Below are 21285 nucleotides of genomic sequence, written 5' to 3' on the forward strand. Positions count from 1 at the left end.
TTATCTGTGCTCCGCCTTCACAAGATTGGATTTGCCAACATCCTGGCAGAGAAGAGGGAGGAACTCACAAGGCCCCACCCCTCTCTGAAGATCTGTAAGTAATAATGATTTCCAAGGGGAGGAAGACACTTTCTTCAGTGGCACAGCCACTGGTAAGATCCCATTCTCCTGTAAGCAACCCTAATGAAACTCACTGGGTCACAAAATAAGGAAGCAAGCAGATGTTAAAGTAGAAAAGGGATTAGTTGGGAAGAGGAAGTGGGATCAGTAGGAAGAGGTATGAATATGATCAAAATACATTATTATGCACATATGAAAATGTCATAATGAAACCTAACAGGTGTAATATATAAGACATTTTTAAATGTTTTTTTCAGCAATCTAAAATAGTAAGAAAATAGCATAAAACATATCATTGCAAACCTTCAGCAAAATTGTTAAAAGTCTTATCTTGCCGATCAAGAAAAAAACAAGGACACCTCTCCGGGATCAGAATCTTTATTCAACATTGTCCTGGAAGTTCTAACCAACACAAGGCAAGGAAAAAGGGAAGGCAGAATGGAAAGAGACTGAAAAAGAAGAAACACATTATCATTATTGGCAGATGGTATATATATATAAATATATAAATATTCAGAGTAAACTGCTTTAATTAACAGGACAGTTTAGCAAGTTCTCTGAATTTAAAATAGATATATGCAAAAATCAGTCATACTTACATACATCAGTTACAAATGATCCAAATTTAAGAATGGTATCATTGACAATACATTAAATAGTAATTACACCTAAATTCAGCAAGAGCTTGTGAGATTTCTATGAGACAGTAACGTAAATATACACAGAGAAGTAGTATACTGACTTACTTTAGAAAACAAAGATGATCTAAACAAGGGAGAAGATACACTTTGTACCTAAGTCTAAAGACTCAATATTATAAAAACATTACTTCTTAAATTTGCAAATGCAATGTTATTCCAATTAAAACTCCAAGTATATAGAACTTGACAGTTAGCTCCTGAATATAACAAAGGACAAAGAGATCTTGGAGGACAGGAAGAGGTAACAAGACTAGCTCAACTAGATGTCAAGACACCACTATACAGTATGGACAAAAATGAATGCCTGACTGTCTCAGAAAGGTCTATGAAGCCTTTAGAAGATGTTTACACAGAGTATCCATATGATTTCAAATAAAGAATATTCTCTACTAAAATACATCATCCACTTAACAAAAAAAAAGGACTGATAAGTTGAATACCCCCAAATGGAAGATTTCCATCTATCAAAATCAGTTTTAAATACTTCCAAATGAGAAGCAAAGGAGCGGGAAGTTTATCTGTGCAGCATACGTAGCATGAGTTAGTACCTAACCTATTAAGAACTCAGAAATCTGTGATGAGAAGACATTTCAATAGGAAAGTCACTCACAAAAGAAACCAAAGTAGATAATAAACATTACTTAGACATGAAGGAAACACAGTCAAGATGGCGATGACAGGTCACTACCCACACAGGCAAGTCAGATGAAACTGAGATGCTAGACAGTGTCAGGCATGGTGAGACTCCACAAGGAGAGCTCTCCCCCTGCTCATGTGGTTCATATGAAATGCACGTGTATACTCCTCTGCACTTACAAGAAGAGCTGCAGTAGCTTTATTCGTAAATATCACTGTAACGGAAACAACTGTTAGACTTATGCACTACATTCTTACAGTCAAATTTCACACAGCCACACACAACACACATTAAGTGGGTTGGCAATATTAAAACACAAAAGAAAAAGTAAGGTTTATATAAACATTTAAATATACAAAATTTAAAAATTTAGAAATTCATTCATGGGCACTTAGTAAAATATATTTGAGAGCTAGTGAGAAGATTCAGTAAGACTGTTTGCTGTACAAGCATGAACACCTGAACTCTAATCCTCAGCTCACACATAAGTATATGCTCACAGCATGCATTTTTTTTCTTATGAAAATTTTCACCTCTTTTGAGCTATCAGGTTCATAAATGGGTTTTAGTACATGTAGGGGAAATGATCCAACTGGTAGAAAAGGAGAAATACTTGATTACAATAATAATTGAATTAGAGAAGGCTGGTCTAACTAGAATTTTGATGCTGCATACAGAGGAGTCTGACCATCACATGAGTTTTCACTTAAGAGATTATCTTCTGATAGGAATTCTTTTCTATGGGTCTTGTATGTTTTCTTCTGAAGAAAGTTACCTACCCTTTTCTAGGGATTAGTGCAGTAGTAGACTGCTCACTTCCCATATACCACAAAAAGAAAGACACAGGTGAAACAAAGAAACAACTTTTACACCAGACAAGATTTCTTTATGTTAAGGTTCATTCATTCACCATTCACTTGTTTCATTTGGAAAAGTTTTACTAGCTGTATGTTAGTGCTAATGATTGTTTTAAGTGGTTGGACTATAGCACTGATCATGGAGTTTATATTCTATATGTTCTGCATGGAGGTGGTGAAACAGTAATTTTAACATAACAACATAGGACCACACTAGGTGTTATGTAAAAGAAAAGGGAGGAGGAGAAGAAGGAGGAGGAGGAGAAGGAAAGAGGAGAAGGAGGAACAGAAGGAGAAGAGGAGGAGGAGAAGGAGGAGGAGCAGCAGCAGAATATGGGAGACAAACAACAGTCCAGAACTTTAGAGGACAGAAGGGAAGAACAGCTGCAACCTTCACCAGGGATATCACAGCTGACTGGTCTCATTTGAGTGGGTAGGAAGAACCTTGGTAGACACTAAGAAAAGGCCCTACTCAGGGCAGAAGTAACTGTGACTAAGCAAGAAGGTATGTAAGCCAGAAAGGCATAAGCAAGGTACAAGCCTCAGAGGCAAGGCTAAGGCATGGAAAACTTTGGAGCCTGCTGTATGAATGTTTTGGCTTTTCCAGGGAGGGTTATGGGGTGCAATGCACTTCTACTGTCTATGTGTCCCTCGTCTTCTCAATCTCATTCATAAATTACTGGAAACACAGTGTTGTGTTGTGATCACTGAAAAGTTAAGTCTTCCCTCTTCCTTTTTTTTTTTTAAGATTTTATATTTATACTTTGTGCTTGAGTGTGTGTGTGTGTGTGTGTGTGTGTGTGTGTGTGTGTGTGTGTGTGTGTGTGTTCTCTCGCCCACTAAAGCCAGGAAAAGGTGAGTAATCCCCTGGAGCTGTGAGCAGCCTGACACGGGTGCAGGGAACTGAATACGGGTATTCTACAAGAGCAGTGACCACTCCTAACCCTGAACCATCTCTCCAGCTTTACTTTCGATTGTGAATCCCTTTAGCTGAAGTTTTTATTGGGTTGTTCTCCTTTTTCAACATAATGTGTGTTAGTCACTGGAGTAGAACTAAGTGTATTTTAAAGACTTTACAAAACTTACCTTCTGACATTTAGGTGTTGACTTTGTTCACATCTCCCACTTTTAACTTACTTACATATCCCTGGCTCTCCTGGAACTCACTAGGTAGACCAGACTGACCTCAAATTCAGAGATCCTTCTGCCTCTGCTTACCTAGTACTGAACTTAAAAGTATGTGCCCGGCCTACCTCATGATAAAAAAACATTCTTAGAGCCGGGTGGTGGCGATGTGTGCCTTTAATCCCAGCACTTGGGAGGCAAAGGCAGGTGGATCTCTGTGAGTTCAAAGCCAGCCTGAGTTACAGAGCTAGTTCCAGGATAGGCTCCAAAGATACACAGAGAAACCCTGTCTCAAAAAACAAACAAACAACAAAAAAAAACATTTTTAGACAGGGTTCTTGACTCAGCCTCAGAAGTACTGGGATCACAGGTATGGGTCACCATAACCCATTTAAATTTAAAATCAAAGTGATTTTTAAATTGTTTATTCTAAAGCCATGGAATGTTCTGCCTTCATCAAACTGACCTTCCCAACATGAGGTACTAGGCTTTCTGAAATTTTCTTCTGAGGTTTTTAAGGCTTCTTTTATCCCCTTTGAACACCATTTTTCTGTAACCTTTGAAGCCAGAATCCATACATTGTCTCCTCCATGCAATTTTTGAAATAATTATTGCATATAATATCTGACCACACTAAAACACTACCTTTTCTATATTAAAAACGAAGGTGCATATGAAGCTGGTGTGATCTAGAAGAGATGGGACATGTGTCACTAGGAAGGTTTTGAGAATAGGATGCAGAGTACCAGGAATCAGATAGGGTCACCTTATCTAGGTACACAAGGGAAAGTAACCTGGCAGATAAGCCAAGCAAGACATCCTTGTACAGGGGATTCTATTTTCCAAATTCAAAGATCTTCTAGTAGAGGACTTGGGAGACGGTCCTGTTGGGGAAGTACTTGTTGTAAAAGCATGAGGACCTGAGTTTTGACCCACAACCAAAGCTAGGTGTGGCAGAGAACATCTATCAACCCAACGATGGAAAGGCAAAGACAGGAGGATCTTTAGGGCTAGCCAATCTAGCCTAATCCAATATTATGAGCTTTGGTGAAAAACTTTCAAAAACAAAGGCAAAGAACAATAGATGAAGATACCAACATGGACCTCTTGCCTTCCCATGCTCATACATGGAACTACACACACACACACACACACACACACACACACACACACACACACACACTTTCTACTCTAAAGAAAGAGCATGGGCCTGGAGAAAGGGCCTGCTCTGAATGAAATGTAAAAAATATTGCCAAGGAACAAAGTCAGCAAGAGCAGGGAACTATAAGTTGATCACAGGAGGAACTGAGGGGCGGGGGGTTGGGTGGATTACTTTCTGTGGTAATGAGTTTGAAATAAAAGCACAGAGAAGCTGAGGCAGAGGATTGCCATGAGGTTAGCCTAAACGACATAGTAAATTGGAGGCTAGTCTGGGTTACACAGTAAGACTTTGCTTGTAAACTAAAGCAAACCAAACCAGATTAATAAGGTATATGATTTTTACCAGTAGAGTTGACTGGTAAGTGTATTTTAAGTTTTTAGGAAAAGACACAGCTAGTTCTGTCAACCTGACTGGACCTGGAATCAAATAAGAGATAAGCTGACAGGGCCACCTGTAAGGGATTTCCTTGATCAAATTATTTTAAGTAGGATGGGCCATCCTAAATAAGATTAGAACCTTCAGGGCTGGAGAGATGGCTCAGTGGTTAAACAGCACACTACCTGCTCTTTCAAAGGTCCTGAGTTCAATTTCCAGCAATCACATGGTGGCTCACAACCATCTGTAATGAAATCTGGTGTCCTCTTCTGGCCTGTAGACATACATGCAGGCAGAACACTGTACATAATAAATGTTTAAAAAAAACAAAGAAGATTTAACCTTCTAGTGATAGACAAAGGGCCGGAAGAAAAGTGCCTGATTGCCTTCCATCATGCTGTCCAGTTCATCTGCCCTGTTCTCGGCTTGCTATCCAGTTCATCTCCCCTGTTCTCAGGTTGCTGTCCAGTTCATCTCCCCTGTTCTCAGCTTGCTGGTCCAGTTCATCTCCCCTGTTCTCAGGTTGCTGTCCAGTTCATCTCTCCTGTTCTCAGGTTGCTGTCCAGTTCATCTCTCCTGTTCTCAGGTTGCTGTCCAGTTCATCTGCCCTGTTCTCAGGTTACTGCCCAAAATTCATCTCCCTTGCGTGATGTCACCATTCTGTTGACATCAGAATCCAGCTTCATTCTTCCACTGTAGAATGAAGACCAGTGGCTCTCAAGGAATCCTTCAGGCATTCAGAACCAGAATGGAATTGTTTAAGACTGTTGAGACATGCAGCCTTGTGGACTGTGTGACTACTCAGTGTGGACACCCATATTGCATCATGTAAGCCAATCTGGTAAACCCCCTTTTAATATATATTCATTCTATCAGTTCTGTTCCTATGGAGAACACTAGCTAATACAGACTTTCCAACTTCATTTCTTTTTTCTAAGTGTTTTCATTGTTTAAGTCAAAAACTTTATGGTATCATTTTCTTAGTATTTGCAAGTCCTCAAAGTTAAAAAAACTTTTTTGGTTTTCCCTTTCTTATTAATACTTCCAGACTATTTTAATCAAATGATTTTAATTTTGTGAACTAATTTTCTTTTGCTAAATTATAATGGAATCATCAAGTGTTAATTAATAAAATAAAAATTTAAATGGATTATTGAGGGGTTGATAAAGGCAGCTGGAATGAAAAAAAACTGGGTAGTTTCCTGTTACCATTTTGCCATAGAAATTTCATTCCTCCTTTATAACATGTCATTCACTCATTCAACCAGTACTTACTCAGCACCTGTTATGTACCAAGTACTGTTCTATATGCAGAGGACACCAGTGAATAATCAGGGTTCCTGTTTTTCTGGAATTCAGGTTCTACTGCCCTTAGACAGACAATAATAATATGAGTACCAGCCAATACTGATTTATCGAGTCTGCTTGCTGAGATAGTTCTAAGCACTTTACAAATACTTATGTAACCACTAAAGTACCAGAAAGAATTACCCCCAATTTTGCACAAGGAATGGAGGGCATCAAAGGGAAAATGGTTTATGCAACTGTACACATCGAGGGAGAGCAGAACTGGAGTTAAAGCCAAAAGAGTCACAGATACTTGTTCTCAATACTTTGGCTCAACCAAGAAGAAAAAGGTGCAAAAGGTAATGAAAACAAACAGTAAACCTAGCTGGTGTTCAGTATTATGAAAGTATAGAACTGGGGGCTATAAATCTATGCATAGGAGAAACACAGTATCCATGCCAGGGGAAATCCCACTGAGGAAGCAGCAGTGACTAAGACCTGAAAATAATGTCCTCACAGCAGTGTTGGGGACATAGGCAAAGAATACAGTGGGAAACTTTAAAAACTAGAAGATAGTATGCTTGCATTCTGGAGGCTGAGGATGGTCAGTCAGGATACATAGAACTTGCAGTTCAAAGCCAGCCTGGGCTACATAGCAAGACCTTGTCTCAAAACTCAAAATAAACAGGGAACCCTGCCTTGCTCTGAGAAACAGAGACGTCCTGTTGAGTGCATCTAGAGCATGGTGTACCCATGACTGACTGAAGCCAGGAAGGTGGGCATGAGACAGACTATAAAGAATCCTCAGAATCAAGTTAAGACAAGTGGCTGTTTTATCCTAAGTACCCTAACTCCGTCATTCTGTGCAAAACCTCAGGAAAGTCCATTTGGAAGCAATTTACAAATACAAGAGGAAAATGACAGCAGCCTGAATGAATGTGGTGACAGGGAAATGAACTTCAGGGTAATTCTCACAATACTGGACAAGATTGGCAAGTGAACGGGATGTGAAGAGTGACAGAGGTGGACCTTGGGCTTGAGCCGCTAATCTGATGGTGTTCTTAGGTTGTGTGAGGTTGAGGGAGGTATATAGCTTCCATGAGAAAAAGAAATGTTTTACCTTCCACTTGGGGGGGAGAGGGGGGACGGGGAAGGAGGAAGAGGGGGGGAAGAATCTGTTCTAATTTTCCTTCTTCATTTAAAAAGTTCCAAAGGAAGGCACCGAAATGTTCGATTTTAGGCGGTCCTTCCACTTGGGACAAACTGGAGAACGTACTGAGCATCTATCGTCTCCCAAGATCTCAAGGATAGGGCACCACCAAGACAACGATGAGGAAGCCATCTTAATTGCAGCTCATGCTCCTCCTGGCAGTTAAGCCCACTGTTCTCTAAACGCTGGCTGTCGTTAACGCTTACGGCCTCTCCCCTCACACTACGCGGCTTAATGCATATTATCTCTATGTATCTATATCTTAACAAGCAATGCGACTACGACCCCTGCCTCCGAGGATAGTGGTTTCGCAGGAATGGTACCTTTGGAAAGCTCGTGGCTGCCCCCGTACTTATGTGCGCCTTCTTCACATCCACTTAAGTGACAACTCTAGTCCCTAGGCTGCGGGGTCTACTGAGGAGCGGGAGCCGTTGGGCCAGCGGGCGCGCTCTCCTCAGATCTCACGCTTGCCCGACGCGGGGCCGACTCCCCGGCGCCTTCGGTCCTCGCAGCACCGCAGCGGAGGAGTCTGGGAGGGGGTCGGGGAAGGAAAAGACGCAAGACAGATTAAGTAATTGGCTCTCAAAAAAACACAGATATTTAGGTTCGACTCCCAAGCACCGGTTTCAAACACCCGCCCCCTGGGCCGCCCTGGCTCCGCCCCTCGACGACGTCACGCCAACTTCCTCCAGGGTCTCTGCGGATTGGTCGGCGCACCAGCCTCTGAGAAACGGTTACAAAAAACCCTCAGGTTTGCTTCCGGGTGTGGAGCTTAAGCTTCCGACGCGGCCGTTGGAAGTGCCAAGATTTTTGCTTCCGGGTCTTAACTGAGCCCCCCAGGTGAGGAGCTAGACGCCAAGCGGTTTGTTTCCGGTCTTGGGCTGGCTGCCCCGGCGCGGAGCTTTCTGGGAGCTGGGAGCTGCGATGGTTCGTGGGTGAGCCTCCCAAGGCGCTGCGTGGGACCCCGCCGGAGTGAGCGAGCGGCAGGGGTGCATGGGGCTTTGTGGTCCCTGCGAGGGTGGCGCCGGGGGGCCGGGATCGCTGCCGGGAGGACGGCCGGGGCCCCAGGCCCGGCATGGCGGTCGGGAGCTTCGGCCGAGCCCCGGGCGGGCACCGGCGCGGCGCCGGCCGCTGACACCGAGGAGCAGCAGGGCGGGATGGGGACGAAGCTCCTTCCCTCCGGGTCTGTCTGAGCGCGCTGCTCACGCTAACGGAGGCCTAGCAGCCCAGTCGGTCCGCCGGAATTCTGATGTGACAGCTCCAAGTTGAAAGTGGCACAAGGTTCTCTTGTTGCTGTAGCGACAGTCTCGTGTAGCCCCAGGCTAGCTTCGAACTCGTGCTTCTCCCGCTTTCACCTTCCGAGCGCCTGGGGTGGTCCCAGAAGTACACCCCAGTTCGGGATGGGCTCTTGATATTTCTCGGGGTGGGGTTTCGGTTTTCTGAGCACTGCTAAAGTTGCATCGTACCAAAGGTTTTCTACGTGTTAGGGTAACTGTTGGAGAAGAGAATTGCATCAACTGGGTTTTGGGTAGTGTGGCCCGCGTGAATGTCATTGGGTTTTAAACAAACTCACTCTGAGACACTAAAGTTTGAGAGTGATCCGTGACTTTAGAAGAAACTTGGTGTTTTGTTTGCGTATTTTTTTTTTCCTTTCGGTTTATTTACTGTTGTGTGAGGTTTCTCATAGAAATGCAGATCTTGGCTAGGCGTGGTGGTCCACACCTTTAATTCCAACTTTCCAGAGGCAGAGTTGGGTAGATCCCTGGAGGGTTCCAGGTCAGCCAGAGCTACATATTAAGACCCTATCAAAACAAAACAAACAAACAAATTCAAGAGAACCTAGTGCTAGTAAGATAAGAATTTTTAAAACAGTTATTTTTTTTAAAAGCCACATTACACTATTGTATGAGATCTGCCATCATTTGTCAGAATTGTCATAATAACACTACAGAAATATCAGCATTCCAGAGATGACAAAAACAAGCTAAGAGACTTGCCCAAGTCTACTTAGCTAGAACAAAAGCACAAACTCAGATCTTCAAATAAGTTTTGGGTTTTTTGTTGTTGTTGTTGCTTATTTGTTTGTTTTTTTTTAATTAAGAGCTGCCTGGCAGGACATATCTCATGTGCAACTTGAGTTTCATAATTCTGAACTTGTAGAAATTTGTGTTAAAACAAACTACTTAAGCAATTTGTGGGAGAGTTTTGGGAATTAGTCATAAGGATAGATATTTATGAATGATTTCTAAGATGAGAGTTCTACCGAATATAACTTAATCTCACTTTTGTCAAAGAATAAAAGATGACAACAGCAGCCAGGCCAACTTTTGAACCTGCAAGAGGTGGACGAGGAAAAGGAGAAGGGGATTTGAGCCAGCTTTCAAAGCAGTATTCAAGCAGAGACCTCCCCTCTCATACAAAGATAAAATACAGGTAATAAGGCCTTGGTTTGTCTTGTTCACAGAATGGGACCAAACCTGCATGACTTATGACTGTGTCTAGATTGTTGTATTTGTTACCTATCTTCAAAGAAATGGAATTCAAAGGGGTTTACAATAAATTATACTCTGTGGTTTTTAAGTGTTACTGGACGTTCTTTCAGTAGACATTCCTATCAACCAGAAATTCCTGTGTGTAGATGAAGCACTCATTCATGATAAGTACCTCAGAGAAGACTGAACTGTAGTGAATATGGAAGCGTTACTGTGACAGCCCTTGAGTTGATTAATAGTTTAAAAAAACAAAGACATTTCATTCAGACATTTCATGTTGGAGGAGAGTGTGTGCTTTAGTTTGTTCTAATAGTAATACTGAAAACATCGCAGGTGTCCCTTATTATCGTGTCCTCTTTCATTTTATTGGTCAGAGATAGTTGTATCCTAAATTGTCTTAAATTACTGTAGCCTTATAGGTTCTTTTCCTTGACAAGTGAGAGTAACATTTTTAACCCAGTTTCTTTCTTCTTAAGACAAACTACACAGGATGCCCCTGAAGAGGTTCGTAACCGTGACTTTAGGAGAGAGTTGGAAGAGAGAGAGAGAGCTGCTGCAAGGGAAAAAAATAGGGACCGTCCAACCCGAGGTACCTACACTGTTCTTAGTGTCTGTCTCAAAGTTATTTGGTGGAGATTGTTTGTGTGTTGGTCATTGGAGATGATGTTTTTGTGTACTATACCTCTTTGATAAATGATTAGAGATAATAATGACGTTCATTCCAGTTCCATCTTCTCATGCTTTGGTATTAGAAGAAATGGTGTTTCAAAGCCATCATTTCAGTACCTGTCGTTAGACTTTGGCTTTACAGCAGCTGGAACCCAGGCCTTCTATCCAGAGCTGCCCCATTTTATTCATTCCTCCATGTAGTTGAGATGCGTCAGTAACCCTTCTTGTGTTTCTAGTATGTATGAACATTGGCTAAGTTTCCTGAGATGCTGCCATCCTCATAACTCATTAATTCATTTAATATTTACTACCATATATTTATCAAAGGCTTATTTGCCAGCCATTGGGGGAATCCCTGCTGTCACTATGTTTTTTTTGTGTGGATTCTTTTTGCCCAAAAGTTTCTAAAATGTTATTTTAAAATGCAGTATTTGTTTCATTAAGCTAAATGTTTGTTTTCTTCAGAACATACAACTTCCTCTTCAGTGTCAAAGAAGCCCCGCCTAGACCAGATTCCAGCTGCCAACCTTGATGCCGATGATCCTCTCACAGATGTATGTAGTTTTGGGGTTGGCTTTTTTGTTGTTGTTCTCTTTTTAACACCTCCTAAGTGCTAGAAATGGGCCTCTGCCATTGGGCCCAACTTGTCATATTTTCTTTATTTTTTTTTATTTTGACTTTGTGAAATGATCGGTATTTATTTTTACCTACTGTTACTGAAATGTATCATTTACCTCAACTTTAAACTTAATAATTGTTTTTAAAACAAAGTATTCTTCTGCCTCAAATCTTTTACTAGAGGTTTAGTTTGGAGGGCTGCATGAAAGCAGTCTGTGAAAAAGGACATGCCCACCTGTGACTGAATTGTCAGTCATGTAGAAGGTTAAGCTGCCTTGCTGTAACTCCACAGGACACTCTCAGGCTGAGTGCCTATGAACAGCACCTTTGAGCATTCTACCTAGTTCTGCACTTTCTTTTCCTTAGATACCATGTCCTACTTAGACACATAATGCACATGGGCCCCTCAATCTGAACAGATTGAGCATAAATGCTTACTGGGACCCTACAGCCTTTTGTTATTGTTGCTGTTGTTGTTGTTGTCTGTAGCTCAGGCTGGCCTAGTAATCACAGGCTTCCAGCCTTAGACTTCAGCCTCCTGAGTGCTGGGTTTACAACTGTGTCTACTACACCTGGCTCTCAACTTCACTTTGCCACTTTTTATAGAACTGAACATACAAGGATGACCTTTCTTAAGCAGTATCTAATTGCATACATATGTCAACAATTATAGAGTACACAGAGTTATTAAAATAAGAAACCTTACCTTAAGGGAAATTCTGTTATTCACTCAAAATATTTTCTTTTGGAATATTAGCATCCTCACCTACTAATCTAGTCATTTTGAGCTACATGAATGAACTCTTTTGAGGTGAGACACTGTACATTGTACTGTGTTTCATTCTGAAGCATTACTTGTTTTGGAATGTTTCCGTATGAAAATCCTTTTTGACCTGGTGGTGGTGGTACACATCTTTAATCCCAGCACTCAGGAGGCAGAGGCAGGTGGATCTCTGTTAGTTCAAGGTCAGCCTGGTCTAAAAGCAAGTTCTAGGACAGATAGAGCTGTTACACAGAAAACCTTGTCTTGACACTCTCTAGCCCCCCAAAAAAGAAAATCCGTTTTGACTATCTAAATATGAAAGGTACTTTATCAGGGGTTGGCATTTTAGTTAGTATTCATACATTTTTTTTTGTTGGGTTTTATTTATTATACTTTTATTGGTTGTTGGTCTTAACTATGATATTTGGTACATTTGCTTTTCAATTAGGAAAATTGATTCTATTCTAAAGACTTGGTGAATATAGTTTCTGTGAGAAAGTATATTTTCTTTCTGGATCCTGGGTCACCTTGATCTGTCATAGGAGGAAGATGAGGATTTTGAAGAGGAGAGCGATGATGATGATACGGCAGCTCTTCTTGCAGAGCTGGAAAAAATAAAGAAGGAAAGAGCTGAAGAGCAGGCCAGAAAGGTAATAGTGTTTGCTATTCACATCTCTCCATTACACATTTAAACCACAATTCTTTTTAACTCTGGTGGTATCATTTATTAGAAAGCACCATGTCCAAATACTGTAACACCTATAGATCTGTCTTTTTAAAATGGCATTCTACCTCCCCTAGTTACATTAAATTCCTTTCAGATAGTTCACACATGAATAATGCTCAATTTGCTTAAGAATAAGCTAGTGAACTTTAGTCTTCTAATTAAATGTAAGATAGTCTGCCTCACTTGTTCTCAACCTTCCTAATGCTGGGACCCTTTAACACAGTTCCTCATGTTGTGGTGATCCCAACCGTAAAATTATTGCTACTTCGTAATTATAATTTTGCTACTGTTATGAATCATAACGTAAATATCTGTGTTTTCCAATGGTTTTAGGCAACCCCTATGAAAGGGTGATTCAACTGCCCAGCCTCTCCAAAGGGGTTGCAACCCATAGGTTGAGAACCAATGGTCTACAAAGATTCTCTTCCTGTCTCCTGCTTAACTTGAGACATGTGTCTCAAAAAACTGAATAGGTTTTATACAATCCAAGCAAGTTACCTAACTGTTTAATACCCACAGTCTCTTCACCTATACAATGGGAGAAAATAATATCCAAGTCAAAGAATCAGTAAGCTAGGTCCCAGTGCTGAGAGCGCAGGCAGGTTTTCAAGGTTGAGGGCATCCTGGGCTACATAGCGAGACTGCCTCAAGAAAGTAGAGTGTGTACAACGGTGCTGGAGTTTGTAAAGCAATACTAAGGAAATTGGGGTTTTGCTTAGATGGGTTCATGGATTTCAGCAGGATTAATCAATCTTCTGGCAAAAGTAGAGAGATTGGAAAAAGTCTGAGGCTGTTTCAGTACTCCTCATATGCAATGAAATGAACTATAATCTGCATGGTGGGAGTTGAAAATCAGAACTAGAAAGATAGCTCAGTGATTAAGAGCACTGACTGCTCCTGCAGAGGACCCGAGTTTGATTCCCAGCACCTATGTGGTGGTAACATCTGAAACTCCAGTCTTAGGGAATCTGACACTTCTTTCTGGCCTCCTCAGTCACCAAGCATGAATGTGGAGCATAGACAAACCTGCAGGCAAAACACCAGATAAAATAAAAATTAAAAGAAAAATAGAATTGCAAGTGAGAGAGGTGTTAATGGTAAAGCTGTCAGGAAAGTAGGTAAATGATCTCCATTGTTGGGTGCGTTGTTTCTGTGGAGACAGAAGCCTGGGTCTGTTGAGAGAAAGAGGTGATTTTTATCTTGAACACAGATAGCATCAAGTTAGAGGCCTCTGCTCCATATTCAACCAAATCAGCACAGCTTTTGTGTGGATATTGGTGTGGGATTTTATTTCAGCCAGTAATTGTTTTGTTTTTTTAAAAAGAGAAAAAGACTTGAGGGAAAAGCACTCATGTGGACCAACACCAAGCACGTGGGGGAAAGAGTTCATGTGAGTCAGAAGGGTCAAGGAAGAATTCAGAAAAGAGGACATGGAACTCAGAGCTGTCCAAACTCAGGATAGAAGAAAGCATAACAGTTCTCATCAAGTAATGGTTCTCATTAAAGTTTGGCATAGAGTGCCACTCCTGTAATAAATAGTTTTATGTTTTGTATCTTTTTTTAATTTTCAAGAAGAGTCATTGGCATGCCACTAGTGGGCAACTGTTAAATGCCTAACTGTTGGTGGTTTTCTGATTGATTATTAAGGAATAAGTAGGCATTTTTTTAAGGTCTTAAGAATTATTGGAGTTTCATCTAATGTGTTGGTATTTCTAAGAGTTGAGTGACACCTTCACTTCTTTTTATTCCTGTCTCCTTAGCTGCTTTTTGAAGGTGTTTACAGTAGCAGCATATTCAAGCTAATTAGCCTGTTGTTAGGGATCAGCACACTTCCTGTAAGGACCAGACAGTAAATATTCTTGTGTGGCTGATCACCCAGACACACAAGTAGTGGCTCTGTTACTATTACAGCTCAGAAGTGGCCACAGTGCCTATATTAATAGGGTGGCCATGTTCTCAAAAAATATAATCTCAAGCCTGGGGGGAAAGTGTAGATTTGATCCAGAGGCTGTCTGACCATTCACCTACAAGTCTGACAATATGTTTTTAAATTTTAAATGTTTATTAAAATGCTCCTAAACTTAACCTGTAAGTAACTAAATAAAACGTTTACATCTGTATCTCAGCTTCTCACAATTGAGAGACTGTTGACTATTTTGGAAAGAATGAGATATTTGTAATAAAAATAGCAATGTATTTACTTTTTACAAAGATTTTTCTGGTATTTGTCAAGAATCAAAAAGAGGAATGAGTAAGTTGGTAAAGTGCTTTCCTGCCATGTGCGAAGCCCTAGGTCCCTACCACTGAAAAACTGGGCCTTGTTGTGTACATCTGTGGTACACAACCATGCACTCAGGAAGTGGGTAAGAAGTTCAAGGTCATCCTCTGCTACCTAGCAAGTTCCATGCCAGCTGGGCTATAAGAGAACCTGTCTCAAAAAGGAGAAAGGAAAGGAGAAAGAAAACTACCATCTGACAGATGTTCATTTGTGAACCAATATAAGACAACTGACTTGAAGTTAGTAACTTTGTGTCTTCCTCTGCCATTGACAGGAACAAGAACAAAAAGCAGAGGAAGAGAGAATTCGAATGGAAAATATTCTGAGTGGAAACCCCCTCCTCAATCTCACTGGCCCATCCCAGCCTCAGGCCAACTTCAAGGTTAAAAGAAGGTACTAAAAGTAATGGGTTGACCAGATGGTGGTGGCACACACCTTTAATCCCAGCACTTGGGAGGCAGAGGCAGGCGGATCTCTGTGAGTTTGAGACTAGGCTGAACAGCCAGGGCTACACAAACCCTGTCTTAACCAAGGGGATAAAAAATAATGGGTTGATCTATATGTGTGGTACATTATTTGTATTATGTGTTACATAAGGCTTCTAAGACCCCACCTCCTATATATAACCTCAGTCAGATTTTAGAATAATGGGAGAAGAAGAGAGGCAGGATGACTTCATTTTAATGCATACTCATAATAACCAAGTGTCTGCCAAGTCATGGTCTAAACCTGATCACTAGCTACATGACGGTAGCTACAAAACCTGTACGTGGGATGTGAGTGGAAGGGTCCTCAAGACCACCCCTCACAGTTCAGTTCTAGAAGGATTCAGGGGACTTGCCATGACCATATTGATGTTTGATATTGTAAGATACACACAGATCATACAGTTGTGAGTATTCATAGATATACATTCAGGTCACAAGGTGGAAAGACATAGACTTCCTTACACTCCTATTCCTGTAAGAGGTCACTAAACAGTGAAACTAGAAGTTGACACTTGATGATCAAGGTTATTGGGACTCGTCCTGCAGGAACTTCTGTTGCGTGGAAGTCAAGTTAGTTATGTACTATAGGCAAGTGATGGTGAGAGGTGACTCGGGTCTCCAGTGCTAGCCGAGCTAAGAGGCAGGCTGGGAGTGAACACTGTACTGCATGTGAAGGAGGAGGGCACTAGAGAGCTGGAAAGAGTCTGCATAATGTGACAACAGATGAGGATGCAGAGGAAAGTAGAGTGAGCACTCACAGGAGCCACTGTGTGTGTGTGATGGGGGGGGGGGGCTGTACTGTGTCAGGGGTGAGGAGTCCCGTTGCCTTTCCTTTCTGCTCACCTCCACCGCTGCTGTCTCATCAGGAATGAAGCACTGCCCCAGCTGCTCTCCTGCCCATTCACCCCAAAGGTCATGCTCCTGCTCACACACAAAGAAAACTCCATCTTCTTCCAAGCTCTTCTCTCATCCCAGCACCATGGTTCTTTCTTTTAAAAGTCACGATAATAGCTGCTTTTTTCTAAATTCGTTCGTTTCTTTACTCGATCACAGTAAAAGAACAGTCCTTGTGGTGACATAAAGCTAAAAACTTAACACACATTCTTGAAGACAACAGTACAGTCAAGGGAAGGTTTGCTGACACCAGCAGTTTAGAGACCAGACTCCAAGCATTTTACCTGAGCAGTTGCAAGGCAGGCATGGGAAGGAGTATGGCTTATACTGAGCATGAAAGAGGAAACAGGTTCCAGGCATGCTAGGATTGGAGTGCTCTACACATCTCTAAGTGTATCTAGTCTGTGTGTTTCTGCAGTTGGTTCAAGCTGGTAATAATTCGTCTGGGAGTCACCAGCATGGGCAGAGGGTTGTGTCAGTGCCTGGAGTAGGGTGCAGTATAAGTTCATAGTACTGGAGTAGTATAAGTTCATAGTAAGTGCTTAAAAACTAGTATTTGGATTTAAAATCCTAGGCTAAGACTAAGCACCTAGAGAAGAGGGCAGCCAAGACATTCCCATTAGTGTTGTGAGAGGAATGAGTGACAGTCTGGGAATACTGTATGCTGATGTGTGTTCGAAGAGAAGGGAGCAAGGGACCAAAAGCTCATTGGGATGAGTTAAGAGACAAAACACGATAAATGAATATGAAGCAGTCTGGTTTATTCTTCCCTTTGTGGATGCAGGAGTAAATATCCCAGTTTACCATGCTGCTGAGCTTCTCATGTGTGCAACATCAAGGCAAATTTACTGACACAGTACCCATAGGTACACATAGTCTTTGCTCATTTTCCTTGTGCAATTTCTCCTGGTAAATATACACCAACACACACAAGCACAATGTAAGCTGTGTTTTATGTATGTTTGTGTCTGTGTTTGTCATGAGGAAGGGTTTATGTTTTTATATGGGAGGTGCTGCTCTGACGTTATGCACTTTACTTTCCATGGCACCTTTCCATGAGTGTGTTTCATGCTCTCTGAAATCCAGCTGAGTTCTACTCTGAGCTCCTTAGCAGATACTTCTTCAGTATTAATGGAGACTGGGGCCAATCTGTGAATCTTCATTGTTACATTCCTGTAGTTCTGTCTTTTGTTGCTTTATGATGTATGACCAGCATGATGGATATAATTGATTAGAAGTATGTACAAAACTTTACAAAGCATCAGGAAATGGATCACTTACTGTCTAGTGGTGTTGGATCAGGACCATGGCCCTGCCTCTTGGTTTTAGACCTGAAAATATCACACCTTTACCTGAGCGCAGTATGTGTGTCTGCTTCTGCTTTGTAGCTCAGAGCTGCTTCCACTAGGGGAGTGGTATGTGCTCTGAGTATGGGTGCCTCCTGCTGTGACAACTTCCACCATAGGCACACCAGTTCTTTTCTTGTCAGGAGGCAGATTGTGTCTGTGTTGATGAAGCTTTACAGCCTGTGTGGTGTTCTTGTTTCCTGATAGAATTATAAGGTATTTATTTTCTTTTCTTCCCCTTTAGGTGGGACGATGATGTCGTTTTTAAGAACTGTGCAAAGGGTATAGATGATCAGAAGAAAGACAAAAGATTTGTAAATGATACACTTCGATCTGAATTTCACAAAAAGTTCATGGAGAAATATATTAAGTAGTACAGTTTTATGTGCTTAATTAAAGTCTAATAAAATGTTAAGGATCAATTTGACTTTTGGGGGGTTTGTTCTTTCCCTGTTTGAACTTTCTCAATCTCTTTCCCGTAGTGTGGTATTTTATCTATAATGGATTTAGAGGTGAGTCTGACCAGTTTCCAGTCTTACTTCCTTTTTAATATGGAGAAAGGGAATCTGCTTGGAATAAATATTTTTAACCTAAGTAAACCAGTGTCCCCAACTTTTTGCCATAATCTATGCAGCTTATAAAAAATTACATGATTATTTTTTTAAATGAAAAGTACTTTATGTGTTGTTTTTAATGCATTAAATTTTCCCTTTATCCCACACTGATTTGAGGTCCATTAGTAGATGACAGCACTGTGTTTTGTAAGTGTGGTAAAGGATAAGGGGGATTCCACATCAGAGAACATGTCACCATAAGTCCTCTGGGGTGGGTCAGGAGATGCCTGCCATATCAGTCCTGCAAACAATGTTCTTTTCTTTTGGCCTATGACATCCGTTCCCAGAACATAAATGAGTACAGGTACTCATTTATGTCCTTTGGAGCTATGTCCACACACTGAGATGCAAAGCTGTCTTGACTTTCATCAGTACTGACAAAGCTATTCTTTTAATGGCATATTATCATGAAAGATATTTCTGTGCAAAGCCAGAGGAAGAAATACAGCCATAAAAAGCATAATTTCTAAGAAATGTGGCTTTAAATGTTCTACTTTGATAGAAAATTTGGGACCACAAACTGAACGTTTCCCAGATGGGAAGCATTTATTTATTTTTTTAAGATGTTTTGCTGTGTAGGCTCACTTCAAAACTGGGCAACCCTCTTCTCAGCTCTCAAGAACTGGGGCTTACAGGTGTCAGCCACCAAGCCCAGCTCAAACTTTTCAAAAACAATTGGCATGTCTCATTTCCTCTTGCTATTTAGTCATTAAAAAAAGCACATTAATTTGGGGATTGGAGTTAATTTATTGGTAATTTGACTCTAGTTAATAGGATTTGTTGCTCTTGCAGATGATATTCAGTTCCTGTCACAACAATCTTAGGGGATCTAATGCCCTTGTCTGGCCTTCATGCAGCACACCCAGACACATATAGAAAAAGATGCAAATTCATCCAGTGTAGAGTTGACAGGCTTGTATGTTGCCTGAATTGAGAGTGAAGCTGGGAAGGGAGCTAGATCTCCATCCCGCAGCATCCTCTGATGTCTTTTGTAAAGGTTAGGTCTCTTTTTCCGTATTTGTAGTATGGTTGTGGTTCTCCCTAGCCCCGTTAATAAACTACACTCCTGCAGTTTCTATCACTGGAGTACATTCTAGTTCTGAAACCATTCTCACATGCCAGCTCTTTTAGGGATTTCTCATTTCATTTTTGTAAAATACACTGTTCTCTCCTGGCCTGGGTCTCAAAGTCCTGTAAGAGGGAGAAGGGAGAAGAATATGTGCCAGGTTTTCCTCATTCTATGATCCAGATTCCTTTCCTTTTTGACAAAGAGGGACGATGACAAGAGGGAAAGGTGATTAACTAATCAAAAGCAGCTGCCTCAGAGCATCCCCATGTCAACAAGTGCCACAGTGGAGGCTGTGTAGAGAACAGTTCTGTTGAGACTAAGTTCCTCAATACTCAGGGCTCCTTCAAAGTCCCCAGTCCTGTGCCTCTTCCAGAAGGTTGTTACATAAGAACTGGGGCTGAGTCTCCCTTGAATCATTTACTTCTAAAAAACCAAAGGGTGTTACAGTGTTTTTTTGTCCTACCAGGTCCCGCCACCCTTCTCAGCCCCAAGCAAGCACACAGAGACTTACAAAACTGTTGGCCAATGACTAGGGTTTATAGGCTATTAACCCATTTCTATTAATCTATGTATTTCCACATGGTCTTGGCTTACCAGAGAATGTCTGGACCTTCTACTCCTTTGTCAGCTACATGGCAACTCTCTGCCTGCTTTTCCCAGAATTCTCATCCTAGTCCTGCCTATCCTTCAGCCTCATTGGCCAGATAGTGTTTTATTCATCAGCCAATAAGAGAAACATATATACAGATGTACATCCCCCATCAAAAGAGAGAAGTAAAGCTGCCGGTGAGAAAACCGTGGATAACCAATGGGCGGCAATGTCTGTGCAGCAACAAAATTCCCTGTGCCACCGGCAGGCCCTGTAGACACCAGTTCCTAGTCAGGTCATTCCAGATCACCTGACTAAGCTGCTATCGTACAACCTCCCTCTTAAGCACTCAGTGAATGACCGCCAATCAGAAGATAGAGTCGGAACTCACAATCACTATAGCTACAGAAAGTGTAAAACACATAGTCATAACTTAATAAAAATGTGCTGAAACTCTGAAGAAAACTCCTAACACTATCATGGGGCACTAAAAAGCCCTTCATAAGTAGGAGGATTCAATAGTTGAAAGTTAGTTCCCCAGCCAAGAGAAATCACAATTCCTGTAGGTTCATGCCTTTAAAAAGTTAGTATTTGAAGCCAGGCATGGTGGCACAGGCCTTTAATTTCAGCAGTCGGGAGGCAGAGGCAGGTGGATCTCGAATTTGAGGCCAGCTTGGTCTATAAAGTGAGTTCCAGGACAGCCAGTGCTGTTACCTGTCTAAAAACACCAAAAAAAAAAAAAAAATTGACCAAATTATTTTAAATTTGTCCATTAGAACAAGTTTGTGATGGTGTATAGTATGTCCTTAATTCCAGAGGCAGATGGGTTTCTCGAGTTGTAGGCCAGTTTGATCTATATAGTGAATTTGAGGCCAGCCAGGGCTACATAGTGAGACCCTGTCTGAAAAATAATAAATTTATAAGAATGTCTAGAAAAATAGCTAACAGGCAACAATAGTAAGAATTTTACCTAAGTTTTTAAATCTCTCCCTTTCCCCCTCCTTCTCTCTCTATATATGTGCTTGTTTATGAGGGCATGAGGTTAGGGGACAGATTTGGGTGTTGGCCCTCACCTGTTTTGAGGCAGAAATTTTTTGGTTTTTTTGGGTTTTTGTTTGTTTTGTTTTGTTTTTTGTTTCTTTTTGGTTTTTGTTTGATTGTTTGTTTGTTTTTTGCTGCTGTGTTGCATACTCCAGGCTAGTTGTTGTCTAAGCTTCCAGGACCTCCACCCCCACCCCCATGTCTGCCTCTCATCTTGCTGTAG

At 41.3% G+C, this 21285-nt stretch overlaps 1 protein-coding gene and 1 long non-coding RNA gene across 4 annotated transcripts; one reads left to right on the forward strand and one right to left on the reverse strand.

Moving 5' to 3' along the window:
• Positions 1 to 484: 484 nt before the first annotated feature.
• LOC113835154 lies at positions 485 to 8176 on the reverse strand. The gene is made up of 2 exons (XR_004769559.1): positions 7798 to 8176; positions 485 to 5670 (listed from the first exon to the last, which is right to left on the reverse strand). It is a non-coding gene; the product is annotated as an uncharacterized LOC113835154 (long non-coding RNA).
• On the forward strand, positions 8175 to 18176 carry Cwc15 (CWC15 spliceosome associated protein homolog). Of its 3 annotated transcripts, none has more exons than XM_027410817.2 (7): positions 8175 to 8314; positions 9769 to 9907; positions 10443 to 10555; positions 11101 to 11189; positions 12559 to 12666; positions 15296 to 15414; positions 17994 to 18176. In XM_027410817.2, the coding sequence occupies exons 2-7, from the start codon at positions 9777 to 9779 to the stop codon at positions 18121 to 18123; spliced, it is 690 nt and encodes a 229-aa protein (XP_027266618.1). In that variant the 5' UTR covers positions 8175 to 8314; positions 9769 to 9776; the 3' UTR covers positions 18124 to 18176. The 3 variants fall into 3 exon arrangements, with proteins under 3 accessions (XP_027266618.1, XP_027266617.1, XP_027266616.1); XM_027410816.2 differs by having other exon boundaries at positions 8265 to 8409; XM_027410815.2 differs by having other exon boundaries at positions 8308 to 8446.
• Positions 18177 to 21285: the final 3109 nt, after the last annotated feature.

Source organism: Cricetulus griseus, chromosome 4 (assembly GCF_003668045.3).
Source record: "Cricetulus griseus strain 17A/GY chromosome 4, alternate assembly CriGri-PICRH-1.0, whole genome shotgun sequence".
In the NCBI taxonomy this organism is placed as follows: Eukaryota; Metazoa; Chordata; class Mammalia; order Rodentia; family Cricetidae; genus Cricetulus; species Cricetulus griseus.

What these genes read in the sequence shown, in the direction of transcription:
- Cwc15 (XM_027410817.2), top strand. Translation starts at nt 9,777, where the DNA reads ATGACAACAGCAGCCAGGCCAACTTTTGAACCTGCAAGAGGTGGACGA. An exon ending in TAGGGACCGTCCAACCCGAG is followed by an intron (nt 10,556 to 11,100) that starts GTACCTACACTG and finishes TGTTTTCTTCAG; the next exon opens with AACATACAACTTCCTCTTCA. An exon ending in CTGAAGAGCAGGCCAGAAAG is followed by an intron (nt 12,667 to 15,295) that starts GTAATAGTGTTT and finishes TGCCATTGACAG; the next exon opens with GAACAAGAACAAAAAGCAGA.